This window comes from Rhinoraja longicauda, chromosome 5 (genome assembly GCF_053455715.1).
Source record: "Rhinoraja longicauda isolate Sanriku21f chromosome 5, sRhiLon1.1, whole genome shotgun sequence".
Classification (NCBI taxonomy): domain Eukaryota; kingdom Metazoa; phylum Chordata; class Chondrichthyes; order Rajiformes; family Arhynchobatidae; genus Rhinoraja; species Rhinoraja longicauda.
The window spans coordinates 23,827,920-23,844,240 of NC_135957.1; the positions used below are offsets into that span (position 1 = coordinate 23,827,920).

General features: G+C 40.5%; 1 protein-coding gene across 4 annotated transcripts in view; it reads left to right on the forward strand.

Moving 5' to 3' along the window:
* tbce (tubulin folding cofactor E) overlaps nt 1-16,321 on the forward strand; it is a 35,470-nt gene that overhangs the window by 16,919 nt on the left and 2,230 nt on the right. For all 4 annotated transcript variants that reach the window (XM_078399111.1, XM_078399112.1, XM_078399113.1 and 1 more), the window contains 6 exons: nt 1,404-1,468; nt 3,787-3,851; nt 8,035-8,187; nt 10,693-10,846; nt 13,722-13,790; nt 14,037-14,096. In XM_078399111.1, the coding sequence (XP_078255237.1) occupies nt 1,404-1,468; nt 3,787-3,851; nt 8,035-8,187; nt 10,693-10,846; nt 13,722-13,790; nt 14,037-14,096 (566 nt within the window). The remainder of the gene's footprint in view (nt 1-1,403; nt 1,469-3,786; nt 3,852-8,034; nt 8,188-10,692; nt 10,847-13,721; nt 13,791-14,036; nt 14,097-16,321) is intronic.

Genomic DNA, 16,321 nt, shown 5'->3' on the forward strand with positions numbered 1-16,321 from the left:
GATTCAACTGTAACCCAATTTCCTCTTTACTTTCAGTGTAACTTTTATTGACACTGTTGCTTCCCTCATCACATAAATGCAATTCCGCTTCCTTCAATTAACTTTCTTTGGTAATATTAATTCAAAGCATTGCATTCTTTTTTTGGTAAATGACTCCATTTATCCTTATCCTTTCGTTTATCCTTTCGTTTTTCATTGTATTTATCACTGGTAATTTCAAAGAGATGGATTTTGCTGTATCCAAAATTAGCTGCAATAATTCTTGCATTACCACAGTTGCTCCTAGAAAAGTTCTTTAAGATGCAGTAAAAGACTTTGATATCTTGGATTTTGAAAAGCACCAGAGAAATTCAGTTTTTTTTTCTCTCTGTGTCTTCCTTTGTCTCTTTCCCTGCACTCAGATCTATTTTGTTCTAATAACAATGCAGGGAATAAATTCTGAACCTTTAGTTAATTCCTGTGATGTGTGCAATATGGGATCTGCATCACAATCCTGTTTTTGTAAATTTGATTTTATCATCATAGTTTTGGTATTGTTTTTTTATTGTCACAAAATACTGAGAAACAAAGGGTAATTTTTGTTTTGCATGCTCCAGTAAAATCATACCATACGTGAGGACAATCAAACTAGACACGTGCAGCAAATAGTGCAAAGAGTAAAATGAGCAGTGTACAAAATACCCTATAGCTAACAGCGAAAGTGCAGTTAATAACATGTGCGAGGCTGCAATGAAGTAGGTTGGGAGATTGCGACCACACCCTTAGTTTCTGAGAGGTCTACTTAGTAGTTTGACAACATTGGGTAAGAAACTGTTCCTGATGGTACATGCTTTCAAACTTTTGTAACTTCTGCTTGACTGGGGAAGAAGGAATGACCAGGATGTGTCCTTGCTACTTTTCTGTGGCAGCCTGGTGTAGATGGAGTCGATTAGTGAGGGAAGGCGGGGTAGGGGGGTGTTGGGGTGTGGGGAGGGAAGAGAGCTGGTTTGCGTGTTGAGTTGGGCTACCTTCACAACTTTTGGCCATTTCATGCAGTCTTGGGCAGAGCATTTGCCAAACCAAGTTGTGATGCATCCCAATAGGATGCTTTCTATGCTGCATCTATAGAAATCGGTAAGGGTCATTTGAGTCGTGCTGAATTTCTTCAGACTTCTAAGGAAGTAGAGGCTTTGGTGTGCTTTCTTGGCTATAGCATCAATGTCTGGGAGGTTGAAGCGCTCTACCATCTCCACTTCAGCACCATTGATGCTGACTGCACCAATCCCATTTCCTGAAGTCAATATCTAGCTCCTTTGTTTTGATGACATTGAGGGAGAGGTTGTTGCCTTCACATGTTACTAATGTCTCTATCTTCTATTGTATAATTTAGTTCCATGTACCAAATTCATCTTGTGTTATTTCAGCTTGGAACAACTCATATTGTCAAACACTGGGTTAACATCATTGTGTTTTGATGATATTCAACCAGGTATGCAAAATTTAAAAGTAAATAATCAATATATGAGAGGATTTATTTTTTTAATCCCCTTGCGCTATCACTCACCACAACTTGTGGCAGCAGACTCTGTAATCTAACTTGAATGGCTGCCATTCCCCCAAGGCCTTTTTTCACACTGTATGACTCTATGACTCCAAGTACTAGAAACCATGACACATCTGAATAAATCATTAACATGCTGTGAAAGGTGCAGAAAATAGTCTCAGATGCTAACTGTTTCATTTAGAGAGACAGTGTGGAAACAGGCCCTTTGGCCTACCGAGGGTAGACACAAAATGCTGGAGTGACTCAGCGGGTCAGGCAGCATCTCGGGAAAGGAATGGGTGACGTTTCGGGTCGAGATTCTTCTTCAGACTGATGTCAGGGAAGGGGCGGGACAAAGATAGAATGTATCGGAGACAGGAAGACTAGTGGGAGAACTGGGAAGGGGGAGGGGATAGAGAGGGGAAGCAGGGACTACCTGAAGTTAGAGAAGTCAATGTTCATACCACTGGGGTGTAAACTGCCCAAGTGAAATATGAGGTGCTGTTCCTCCAATTTGCGCTGGGCCTCACTCTGACAATGGAGGAGGCCCGGGACGATAGGTCAGATTGGGAATGGGAGGGGGAGTTGAAGTGCTGAGCCACCGGGAGCCCAACGAGTCCACGCTGACTATCGATCACCCGTTCACACTAGTTCCGTTATCCCACTTTCTCATCCAGTCCCTACACACAAGGGCAATTTTACAGAGGGACAATTAATCTACAAACCTGCACATCTTTGGAATGTAGGAGGAAATCAGAGCACTAGGAGGAAACCAATGTGGTCACTGGGAGAACTTGCACAATCCGCACAGCCAGCATCCAAGGAAAGGATCGAACCCTGGTCTCTGGTGCTTTGAAGGTCTACCAGTTATGCCAGCACTGTGCCACCCTTAATGATGCATAAAGCCTGTTTATTCTATATGGTGAGGTGTTCTGAGGACTACCCCCAAGGATGAATATATTAACCCTGGAAAATGATATGGTGTAGATTTACCAGAATGCTACCTGGGCTCTGAGGATCACTTTGCAAGAAGTAAATATACAAGCTCTATACTTTTAATTGTTTGGGTAATCTGATCAAACTATCAAAATATTGAGGGAAACTAATGGCATAAATAGAAAGTATTGCTTGGTAAAACTAAGAGTCGGGGGGCACAGACCAAAAATCTCTAATGAACTCCGAAATCACACGGTACAAGATGTTGAGGTTCTGTGAAAATGACACACTGTTATTAATTTCTGAAATTAGTTATCAAAAATCTTCCAAAGATTGTACCCAAACATTTCAGGTTTGTTGTCCTCTGCAGAGAATTGTGTTGTGATGTATAAATGAACCCTTTTTGACATCCTCTTGGTCTAAACTGTGAAGTGATAATTAAATAATTTTAAAACTTGGTCATATGAATGTTGTTCATGTCATTTTACAATTTCTTCAGATGAAATGGTGAAACAATTTATTCAGATGAAATGGTGAAACAATTGCAGTCTGTTTAAACAGCTGCTTCAGGCTGGTGATGCTTTGGTTTTATCTGCATATTTTATCTCATGCAAAATAATGCAAAGCAGGCAGAAGATTCCCTTCCTGAATGCTGGACTGTGATTTCTGTAGCTGTGTCTTCTTACTTGCTAATATGTTGATTACCTTATAGGGCAGAGGGAAGTGTTTGGTTCCCACAGCACAGACAGTGAAGGGGAGTGAATACGCCATGGATCATGGGAATCCCATAGGATGTCAATCTCAGTGTTTTGGCTGCAGCTCCAGTCTCCATTTGTCAGGACTGGCATGAGAAGGAATAAAAGTTTGATTCTGAGAGCAACGTACGATTCCTCAGCCTTTCTTCCAGTCAGTATAACTGTCTCAGTTTTCCCCTTTCCCACACCATTTCTCCACCTTGCTCTCAGTTGATACTAGAGCTCTCCTATCTCACCAGTTTCTCTGTGTCAAATTGGAGTTCATCTTCCTTCTTCTTGTGCCTAGCCTCCCCTGTTTCCCCCCACAATCTGCTGCAACGGAGGGGTTTGAAATCTGGCACTTAATGCAATGGTGGCTGGAGTTTATATTGTGAGAACTCTTGTCCAAGGGAATATTTAATTCCGACAGTGCAAATGGGGAGCATGCTGGCACGAAATCCAAGCTGCTTATTGGCATTACAATCAGATCATTTGAATTGTTAGGTGTCCTGAAGTTGGCTTCCAGGATTAGTTAGTTAATGTTTGGAATGCATTATTTCGTGTTTTCACCCAGCTCTTTGTGTTCTCTGTCAGATGGTAAAACTGCAATGTTTCCCAAATTAACATTCCTGGCTATCGACAAGAACCGAATATCAGAGGTAAATGTATTTCTGTAAACTTAATTCAGTAAAGTAACACAAGGAATGGATGAATATCTGTCCATTTGTTTCTGCTTTACTCAATTTACTTTGGAATATTAATATTGTCTACTTGAAAGCCATTTAGAAATAACATAAATAGCTTGATGTGTAACATAGTTACGTACATTTTTCTAAGAGATTCTACTGTTGCGTTCTTAATCCACTAGTGGATTCTCTCTTCTCTCTGCTGTTTGGTTCAATCTGGACTTGGTTCTGCAGACTGGAAAGCAACTACTTTAGTAATGTTCCTCGAATACAGTGTGGCTCCAGAGGATCAGCAAACTAGCAGTTTGCATAGTGAGATAAGGGTACTAATTGCAGACTAATCAGCATAACAGCTGTGAGTAATTTATGGGGAAAAGCTCTGATGGATATTACCTTCTGTCTGTCTAAAAAGATGATTTATAACCCAGAATAGCCAGCTTGATTGTGTTATGGAAAAGGAACGTTCAATTAATGATTGACTTTATCTCCTCAAGACCACACAATGAGAGCATTGCATTTGAGAAACTCTTTTTAAAATGTGGCAAGCACTCTGGACCTTGGATAAAACTACCCATGTTACTGACACCTGATCTTCTGGACAAAACCCAGCTCCAATAACACACCTTGGCTCTGACGACATTCCACCCTTGTAGCGTGGATTCTGGGTCCACATTCCACATTCCCAAGTGAGCTTGGTGCCAAGTAATCGGATTTGGGATCATCGGGCTTTATTGGCCCTGACATACCTTATCAAGGATGAAGATTGTTTCTATGACAATAAAAACATCAAAGTGGGCCTCATCTGGAGTACTCTGCATTGTTCCAGTCACACATCAATTTCGAGGCAACAGAAAGAGTGAAGTGGCAACTTATGAGGATTTTGCAAATGCGGGAAAACTTTAATTATGATTAGTGGTCAACTAGGAAGACCTGGTTTCCTTTGGACAGGGTAAGCGGAAAAGACTTATCTACCTTAGCAGAGAGCCCAATAATGAGAGGATATAGATTTTAGGTAAAAAGGTGAGATGAGAAATGTTTTAGCCGCTCCTCAACTGGTGAACATCTGGAAGTCACTAATGGAAAGGACAGTAACCAAGAGAAGGTGTACTTTATAGATACGTGCATTTTGGCATGAGCCAGTAAATGGAATCATGTAATTGGAGTAGAATTAGACCATTCGGCCCATCAAGTCTACGCCACTCAATCATGGATGATCTATCTCTCATAACCCCATTCTCCTGCCTTCTCCACAAACCTCTGACACCTGTACTAATCAAAACTCTATCTCTGCCTTAAAAATATCCACTGACTTGGCCTCTACAGCCACCCCCCTCTTCCATCTCCAGACTGCATCTCCACCCTGAATCCCAGATTGAGGAGCTACCGCCAGCCCCTTGCCAATCCTCCTCTACCTCATGGTTACTGGCTTTCATAATAGGAGCAGAATTAGGCTATGCGGCTCATCATGTCTGCTCTGCCATGCAATCATGGCTGATCTATCTCTCCTAAACCCATTCTCCTGCCTTATAGATAATAGACAATAGGTGCAGGTGTAGGCCATTCGGACCTTCGAGCCAGCACCACCATTCAATGTGATCATGGTTGATCATTCTCAATCAATACCCCCTTCCTGCCTTCTCCCCATACCGCCTGACTCCACTATCCTTAAGAGCTCTATCTAGCTCTCTCTTGAATGCATTCAGAGAATTGGCCTCCACTGCCTTCTGAGGCAGAGAATTACACAGATTTACAACTCTCTGACTGAAAAGGTTTTTCCTCATCACTGTTCTAAATGGCCTACCTCTTATTGTTAAACTGTGGCCCCTGGTTCTGGACTCCCCCAAAATTGGGAACTTGTTTCCTGCCTCTAACGTGTCCAACCCCTTTATAATCTTATATGTTTCGATAAGATCCCCTCTCATCCGTCTAAATTCCAGTGTATACAAGCCTAGTCGCTCCAGTCTTTCAACATATGACAGTCCCGCCATTCCGGGAATTAACCTAGTAAACCTACCCTGCACGCCCTCAAATTTGGAGACCAAAACTGCACACAGCAGGTGCGGTCTCAGGTGCAGCAGGTGCCCTGTACAACTGCAGAAGGACCTCTTTGCTCGTATACTCAACTCCTCTTATTATGAAGGACAACATTCCATTGGCTTTCTTCACTGCCTGTTGTACCTGCATGCTTCCTTTCAGTGACTGATGCACTAGGACACCCAGATCTCGTTGTACGTCCCCTTTCCCTAACTTGACACCATTCAGATAATAATCTGCCTTCCTATTCTTACCACCAAAGTGGATAACCTCACTTATCCACATTAAATTGCATCTGCCATGCATCCGCCCACTCACACAACCTGTCCAAATCACCCTGCAACCTCAGCATCTTCCTCACAGTTCACACTACCACCCAGCTTTGTATCAAAGCCTTCTCCCCAAAACCCATGACACCTGTATGAATCAAGAATCTATCTATTTCTGTTTTAAAAATATCAATTTACAGCCTCCACAGCCTTCTGTGGCAAAGAATTCCACAGATCCACCACCCTCTGACTAATGAAATTTCTCCTCATCTCCTTCCTAAAAGAACTTCCTTTAATTCTGAGGCTATGACCTCTAGTCCTAGACTCTCCCACTAGTGGAAACATCCTCTCCACATCCACTCTAGCCAAGCCTTTCACTGAGGCCCAGTTATCGTGGACACGATAAGAAGAAGACTGAGGCCCAGTGCCAACTAACGCTCATCATAGGTTAAACTACTCATTCCTGGGATCATTCTTGTAAACTTCCTCTGGACCCTCTCCAGAGCCAGCTCATCCTCAGATATGGTGCCCAAAATTACTCTCAATGCGGTCTTATCAGCGCCTTATAGAACCTCAGCATTACATCCCTGTTTTTGTACACAACCCCTCTTGAAATAAATGCTAGCATTGAGTTTGTGTTGGGAATAAGCCTATGGAGCCTGCCACCAACACAGGGACTGGGTGCCTGGATCCTGGGCCTCGGTTTCTTTATCAACTCCCTGCTGCCCACAGGCTGACACACCTCTGGCACTAAGCTGTTTGTGGTCTGCCTGTTAGCGTCTCGTCGCTGGAGTACAGAGACTTGCAGCCCTTGTGCTCCTCTGCAAAAATTATAGTCGAATCACTTCCTCTTCAATCTGCCAGCACACCCATGGATTGGGGATCTGAGATGTTACTCATCTATTTAACATTAGATAGTTCCCCAAGTAGGTGTCATTGCTACTTATACACTTTCTGCTCTACACATTTAGTGATTGGGAGTTGTCCACGTTCACATTAGTTTGGGGGACGGGGAGCAGTGCTTTACTTAAGATCCTAAAGCTGTAGTGCTAATGCAGAGTTTGGGCTTTCCCTTCCCTCTGCTGCTTGGTTCAGTCTGGACTTGCCTCCTTAAATTGCACCAGCCTGTAGTTCACTAGGACCAGACTAATCCCTGCCTATCCATCAAATCCTCTATAATGTTCCGCAGTAGACAGCGGCTACATTCCTGATGGGTCACTCTTTTCCAGCCCAGTAAACTAAAGCTTTTAGCTGTCTGAGGACAGGCACAAGCTGTATGCTTTTAACGCAGGTTATTGTTAACAAGGCAATAAGAGCATTAGTGATTCCCAGAATTGCACCGTTCTCATGGCTAAATGTTTATCCTTCCATCAGTTTATTCACAACATCTTCGTGTTTGCTCAATGGGAGAATATGTTTATTGCTTGTGGCAGTTCAACAGCATCTTCCACTTATAATTTAATAAAATGTCTCTGAGCACACATAAACAATGTGACAATGAGTCATAGGAGGAGATATTAGGACAAGACCTATTAATCTAAGAGGTTGACTTTAATGAAGAGCGAAAGGTTTAAGAAATATCAGCATAACACCCAATGGAAGTGCAGCATTTAAGAGATTTATTTCACATCGGATATTTTCCAAATAGCTGTACCATTACTATTGCTAGCTTTTTACTCCTGATATAGATTTACTGTATTTAAATTCTTCAGCTGCCACAGGGGTTTTTTAACTTTGTGTCAGGATGATCAGTCAGTAACATAAACACAATGCTATCATTTCCCTGATTACATAGTTTCTTGTTAATAGAAAAGGTAATTTCATCGAAAATGTTCTCCTTTTGTGTTTTGAAGTTTTCAACGGTGAACGAATTAAACAAGTTATGGAATTTGGAACAACTTAAATATAGTGACTATGCAATGGTGGAACATGAGAAGAATGCAAAGACTGTGCGGCAGCTTATCATCGCAAAGCTAGGAAGCCTGAAAGTATTAAACAGGACAGAAGTAAGTGCTTTTGCGTAGAATCTCATGAAATGTACGCCACAGAAAACAGACATCAGCCCAACAAGCCAGTACTGGTGTTTATAAAGCATGCAAGCATTTTTCCATCCCTATTTCATTTAATATTAATAAATCTCCCCATTTGCAGTTTCTCCTTAAATGTACTCGAGCTGTTCACATCGACTGTTGCAGCAGATTCCATAATCTTATCCCTCTGAGGGGTTTCTTCTGAATTACAAATTGATTTCAATGTACACCTATTCTATAAAGCTTTCTCAAATTTTAAAATTAGCCAGGCAACTTGATAAGGCTGCTTTTGTTTTCTAAAAAAAGTGACTGTTCCAAAATATAGTTCCAAAGCAAGAAGTTATGCAAAAGCTGACTGAAAAGTTATAGGCACCACACTTTCGCAAAGGGTACAGAACTGTTAAGAGCATTGTGAAGAGATTTATTAAAATGGCTGCAGGACTTTGCAAAATGAAGGTTCTGTTCTCCGACAAGTTTGTAATATATAAAAATTATTCCATGATATCTACGCTGTTGGACTGTAGGCTACTCAGGTGGAATATGAGATGCTGAGGAAGGATATTCTTGCTATTGAGGGCGTGCAGCGTAGGTTTACTAGGTTAATTCCCGGAATGGCGGGACTGTCATATGTTGAAAGGCTAGGCTTGTATACACTTGAATTTAGAAGGATGAGAGGGGATCTTATCGAAACATATAAGATTATTAAGGGGTTGGACATGTTCCCAATGTTGGGGGAGTCCAGAACCATGGGCCGCAGTTTAAGAATAAGGGGTAAGCCATTAGAACGGAGATGAGGAAAAACTTTTTAAATCAGAGAGTTGTAAATCTGTGGAATTCTCTGCCTCAGAAGGCTTTGGAGGCCAATTCTCTGAATGCATTCAAGGGAGAGCTAGAAAGAGCTCTTAAGGATAGCGGAGTCAGGGGTATGGGGAGAAGGCAGGAACGGGGTACTGATTGAGAATGATCAGCCATGATCACATTGAATGGTGGTGCTGGCTCGAAGGGCCGAATGGCCTACTCCTGCACCTGTTGACTATGCTGTTCTATTTGTGTCATATCAACCCGCAGCCCATTCCCACGCTGACCTCTCTCTCCTTGGCCTTTTCCACTGCCACAATGAAGCCAAATGCGAATTAAATCTATCCTGTTCTCATGCCATTCATTTGCCCAGAAAGCTCTCTCCTCTCACACATCCTTTCATGAGATAATATCTTGGTGCACTCTTGATCTTTGAGATAACTAGCTTGGGCTCTGATACCTAAGGAGGTTCAACTCAATTTACAACTTAAGAATCTAGAAGCAAAGGCAGATGCTGTAAATTTGAATGAAAGATGGAAAAAGCTGGATACACTCAGCAGGTCAGACAGCAACAAGTTTTAGTTTGGCCTCACTGTATTAGTGGAAAAGGCTCAGGAGAGAGAGGCAGGTCAGTGTGGGAATGGGAAGGGAGTTGAAATGACACACAAACAATGTTAACATTGCACATCAGGGATCTTAATCAGCTTTGTTTGTTTGAAAAGTCCTGGATTAAAACATCAAGTGTTTCTCTTTCTGCAGATGCTACCTGCTGGCTGAGATTTTCTTGTATTTGTTTTTCTTGAATTTTTCCCTGTGCAGTTTAAAGATTAATACCAAGTGAAGACGGTCTGATTTATTTATACACAATGATTATCACTGCAATGATATTGATTTAATAGCCCTGTCAATCCAGCCCAGTTAAAACTTCCTTTATTACGACCTGATAGTGTTTGTCTGAGAACTCTTGACCACACTGAATTAATTCCAGATATAAAAAAGGGGCATGTATTACCCTGGAACATAATTCACCACAGAATGATTGCTGCTATTAATCCTCTCCTGCCTCTACACTTGGACATCCACTCCATTTCCACCAAGATATGGCACCGCTTGATTTTATTTGGCTGTTGCATGTTTTTTTTACAATTACTTGTTTGAATATCTGTTCCAGTTCAGTGGCCAGTGAAATCGTTTAGGAAAATTGTTGGCAGTACCTTTATAATCTCATGCCATTTTTGGATGCATAAGCCTCCATTTAATTAATGCGTTCTATTTTTCTGCTCTTATTTCTTCTACAGTACGTTTGATTCATAGAACATAGGAAAGTACAGCACAGGAACAGGCCTTTTGGCCTGCAATGTCTATGTCAAACATAATGCCAAGATAAACCAATCACATCTGCCTGCACGTGATCCATATCACTGCATATCCATCTAAAAGCCTCTTAACCACCACTAACGTATCTGCCACCAACACTACTGCTGGTAGCGTGCTTGATGCACCCACCACCCTCTGTGTAATTAATAAAAACTTGCCCCACACATCTCCTTTAAACTTTGCCTCCCCCCCCTCACCTTAAAGCTATGCTCTCTAGTCTGACATTTCCACTCTGGGAAAAAGGTTCTGCCCATCTATCCTACCAATGCCCTCTATCACTTCACTAATGTTTGAATCTTGGTATAGATTTCAGCTGACGAGAGAAAGGGAGCAGAACTAGACTATCGCAAGAAGTTTGGGAAGGACTGGCTCAAGGCTGGAGGGAGTCCTGATCCTGCAAAAAACAGACCTAATGAGGAATTCTGTGCCGAACATCCCAGATATCAAGTACTCATAGAGAGTGAGTAAATGGTTAAAAGTACTTGTAATGTGTTAGGTCTGTCTCTCCTCTTCCCTGATTACATTTAAAGTTAGTGTTGGGTCTTCAATGAGCTGGTGAAACTTATGAGCCCAGGCAAATATTTCCAGACTGAGATTGAATCTGAAGAAGGGTCTCGACCCGAAACGTCACCCATTCCTTCTCTCCCGAGATGCTGCCTGACCTGCTGAGTTACTCCAGCATTTTGTGAATAAATTGATAAGACTTTTATTGGTAAATGTATTAAGGAAAACAGAACAGAGTTGTTAAGTTACAGTTGTACACAACGTTGTTGAGGCCACATTTGAGTATTGTGTTCCGTTTTAAGATGGAAAGAGTGCAGAGAAGATTTACGAGAATATTGCCAGGACTTGTGGGCCTGAGCTATAGTGAGATGCGGGGCAGGCTAAGACTTAATTCCTTGAAGAGTAGGAGGATGACGGATGATCCTATAGAGATGTATAAGATCACGGGGGGAGGAGATGCATAAAGTATTTTACCCAGAATAGAGGAATCATGAACCAGATGACATAGGTTTAAGGTGAGAGGGGAAGGATTTAATAGGCATCTGAGGGGCAACATTTCTACGCAGTGGGTGGTGGGAATATGGAATGAGTTGCCAGAGGAGGTAGTTGAGGCAGATATTCTAACTGCATTTAAAAGACATTTAGATAGGTACATGGATAGAAAAGGTTTAGAGGGATATGGGCCAAACATCGGCAGGTGGGACTAGTGTAGATGAGGCATCTTGGTCGGCATTGGCAAGCTGGGCGGAAAGACCTGTTTGACTATAACAAAGGAAGTAGAGATTCCCAGCGGTTGTGAATTGAATGAAGGAATGGATTCATTGGGTGGAACGGATTCATTCTGTGAAATCACTCCTCGCATTAAGCACCAATTTAACCCTTTAATGTGGAGTTTACCGGGTTCAATCAAAAGCACAAATATGTTGAGAGTAGAAGAATGTCCAGGTATTTTTTTAATAGTTTTTAGGACTGTTTTTATTTTTGGCCACTTATAGTCTCTTATTTAATGAACAATAAGGATGGGTGAATATTTGGTATGAAATGTGTTCTGGTGCATGAGGGTTGTGGTCTTCTAAATGTTTTGGATCAAATGAAGGAATGGATCAAAGGAATATATTGCACTAAATGGTTAAATCTTGTCATTTCCTGGAGGCTGTTTATAACATTACACTGCTGAAATAAATTTTACAGCTTTTTTGGGGCCACTTATTAACATTTGCAAACCCTCAGATTTACTGTCAAGCTTGTTAAATTACCTTGAGACTGGCATGAGATGTCCTTCCTTTAATAGCTATTATTATTTTCAAATAGGCCTCTGTGCATTATTCTTTTTAACCAAGATATTAAATAGGAAAGTTTTTTTATCCAGTATTCGTATAATTAATAGTAAGCTAGATGGGACTCGAGAGTATAGAGCAGGATGTAAAGAGGCTTCAAGAGCTATAAAAAAAGCTAAATTAGTGGGAGAATGCATGACTGAATAAAGACTATGTGAAACAATGTAAGGTTATCCACTTTGCACAAAACAAGTGTGTGTTAAATGGTGATAGATGAAGTGGTTTTGATGTTCAGAGGGAGCTAGGTGTGCTTGTGTCCGGGTCAATGAAGGCCAACATGTAGCGTAATTAGGAGGATATCTTGTTATTTATTCCAAGAGGATTCGAATAAGACAGTCCTATTGCGATCATATAAGGTCTTGGTGAATCCACCTTTGGAATACAATGAACCATTCTGGGTTCCTTGCCCAAAAACAAGGGCAAGTAAAGCAAGTGCAGGGAACATTCACCAGACTGGTTCCAAGGACGGAATTTGACATGAACAAAAATTGAATCTCATCGCAACTTACCAAATTTCTTAAAGAGCTTGACAGGGTAGTTATGGGGAGGATAATTCCATTACTGAGGGATCTAAGGCCAAACTGTGAATAGCGGTAGGCCACAGCACTTACATGAATCTGATAGCAGTGAACCTTTGGAACTGTCCACCTCAGAAAGTTGCGGAGGCTCTGTCATTGTGTTCACTCAGAACAGATCATTAGATTTCTGATGTTTATGGCAGTTAAGAGCTTTGGGTAGTGTGCTGGAACGTGACACCTAGATAGAAGATCATAACAATCCCAAAGAACGGAAATGGATGGCTGACTTTTGCTCCAATTTCTTACGTACAAAGCAGCAGAGAAGATGTGCAAACCTTAAACCCCAGGGAAAGAGTGGTTTCACCAAAAGTAAAATGTTAATGTAGGAGCAAGCAAAATGAATAAAAGCTTTGCGGAAAATGATTTATTGTGCAAATTGTTTTCTAGATCTGACCTGCATTTTATGCTGAGTACTTGCAGATGGTTGTAGTTTGTAATTGGTGACCATTCGTGATCGCCTCCTACAGACTTTTATTAAGCAAAGCACCATTGATCTTTCAATAGCCTCCATTCATCCATTCTATAGAAGCGTCCTTTCACGCACTTTTGAATTGTTTTATATCATAACATGTACTTTACCATTGGACATGAGTGGCTTGTGTTTTGGGTGTGAGTTTGACGTATGGAAATATTGTTTAAATACTCTGTTTTAAACATTTAATTTAATAGACTGTCATTTGAAAGTTCTGTCGCTCCTGCCGCAGTTATGTCAAAGATCAGTGTTTCTCTTTGTACTTGCTGCACTCTGGAATATTGTCCAGAGGACAAGGAATCCCAAGTAAATCCACCAGCTTAAGCAAACCTTTGCTCCAGCATAAATTATACAATTGTCATAAATGATTTCTGTTTGAAACTGGGTTGATCTTTACTGTTTAGCTTTCAAGTGTTCAATGTCTCCTTTGATTTTCCTGTGCAGTGTATGGCGCTCCTGAAAAGGCTGAGATGGAGCAACAGAAGTTGTTTGCCCTGAAGGATCAGCTGCTGGGTGAGAACATGTTTGCTAGAAGTGAAAGTTAAACTATGCTACTAACCTTTTTTTGAAATTTAAAATATGAAGCATTACTGACAAGAGGAACCAGTTGAACAATGAGATATTGCATTTTGATAAGAAGAATATTCCTTGTAATGCATTGTGGTCATGTTGGGTATGTGAGGGAGTAGAAGAAATGAGTGGTAAAGTAACACTTTATTCATTTGTCATTTGTCATAAAGCTATTCATTTGCCCCTCAGTTTTATCCATTAGATGTCCAGATAATCCAGATCAGAAGCTATTGGAGAAGAAACTACCAGGTATGGAAAAAGGACAAAGCAACTTGTATACCTGTATAAAAAATATTCATTTCTATAATACCTCTGCAACCTTAAGATTACCCAAAGCCTTTTGCCACCGATGAGTTATTACTATATGTAGTCATGATTTTAATGAGAATAATGGCTGCCAATTTGTGCAAAGTCACCTCATAAATATCCATATCATGATTGACTACTTAAATCTGCCTTCTGGAGTTTTGGAATGTGTCATCCATGGAAAATGAAAATGAATTAAAACCAGATCATTAAAAATGAAACAAAATATACTTTATTGCTTGATCTTTCTTTACTGAACTTCCTCTTACCTCACCCAACCACTGAAATTTGAAAGCTTCTTGGGGTAGTATTCACTAATTACTCCTCAAGTAATATATATCATGGCATTTTTAAGGTAGAATGTGTTTGCGTACCCGTCCAAAACAACTTCACATCCCAACTCTTAAATTATTGCACATTACAATACAGTAAAACTGCAATAATCTAGCCCCTGCAGGTCTTTGGTGTCACACTGGAGTGCTGATGTTATTAATGTGCCACCACACCCCAATTACCTGTGTCAATGTTACAAAATATTGTAATAACATTTCCAGAGATTAAAGGGAAAGTGGGAACAAAGGCCCGAGTGAGTTTCAAGGGAATGCAGGAAACATTACTCGGATGTCGAAGATCAGAATTTCCAAATATTCAGATGGTGGATTATTGAAGTTTTACTGAACAGAATTCTGTTTCCTTTTCAAAAGTGCTTGAACTGACATATTGCCACATTTGATCAGCAAACTTAGATTTATTACAATTGATCTCTTCATTCAAATAACTGATCACGATAGCAACCTACCAATGACTCAATAAGTAATCCTCAGTCCACGCCAGTAGATTGCCTTCATCACACATGATCTAATTCTATTTGATTACCACATTCTTGGTTTGCTCTTGTCTATTTAACTTGTTACATCCTCAAGAAACTGATACTTAAATGTCTCTTCCAAAATCCTCGTTGACTTTGCCAATTCTAAAATTCTAAGTACTCTAACTGTAGCACTGACATCAAGCTAATGGGTCAGTAGGTTCCAGCTTTTTCTCTCAAATAAGGGGTTACTACATTTGCTATCCTCCAATCTATGAAGTTTGTTTGAGAATCTAGAATTTTGGAAGATGACAACTGGTGTATCCACTTTCTCCAGAGGACTCTCTTTCAGATTCTTGGAAGTTAACCATCAGCTCATGGGCATTTAATGCTATTCAGTCCCACTAACTTCAGTAAACATTTCCAGCTCATTTCTTTCAGTTCCTCACTCTCTCGTCCTTCAATACAGTTTCTCAATCTACCAAAGCAAACTCGTAGATGATGCATTTATAATTTACTTGGTTTAAATGCAAAATCCTGGTTTCAGGTTGAACTAAGTAACTTACAAATTTAATATAAAATTAATCATATTATGATCACTCTTTCCTAATGATCCCTTAACTACAAGATTATTGATTAACTATCATTATATTAGATCTGAAAAAGCTTACTAGAGACACAAGGAGCTGAGTTTGGTGGAATCTTAAGTAAAACACACTGCTGGAGTACCTCAGCGGGTCAGGCAACATCTCTGGAAGACAAAGATTGGTGACGTTTTGGGTTGGGACCAATCTAAAACACCGCCTATCCATGACCTCCAGAGTTGCTGTCTGACACCTGAAGTTACTCCAACATTTTGTGTTGTCCTCTTTTTGTAAAAGAGCTTGCTCATCGGTTGGTTCTCCATCTTGTACACTCTCCATGAATTTATCTTCAATGCTAATCCTTCTAATTGGGTTGCCCAGCCTAAGTAATCCACGATGAAAATGAAAAAATGTGCATGCTGGGGATACAAAATAAAACCAGAAAATATTGGAAAAACTCAGAAGATATTGTCTAACAAGCTGCATTTTCCAACAGCTTGTGTTTTTGGTGTAAAAGTTATTATTGTTTTGCTCTTATTATATGCGGCTCTCGTTTCCTGATTAATATTATATCCTATGTCATACCCATTGATTTCAGCCAAATGGCAGATCCCACCAATGCTTGCTGTCACTTGCTGTATTTGACCTCAACCTAAAGTGACTATTTGATTTTTCACGCTAAGATTCTTTCTCTTGACTTCCTTTTTTCTGTCATTTATTATCATGGCGACTCTACCTCCTCCTCATTTTGCCTATCGCTTCTAAATATTTCATTC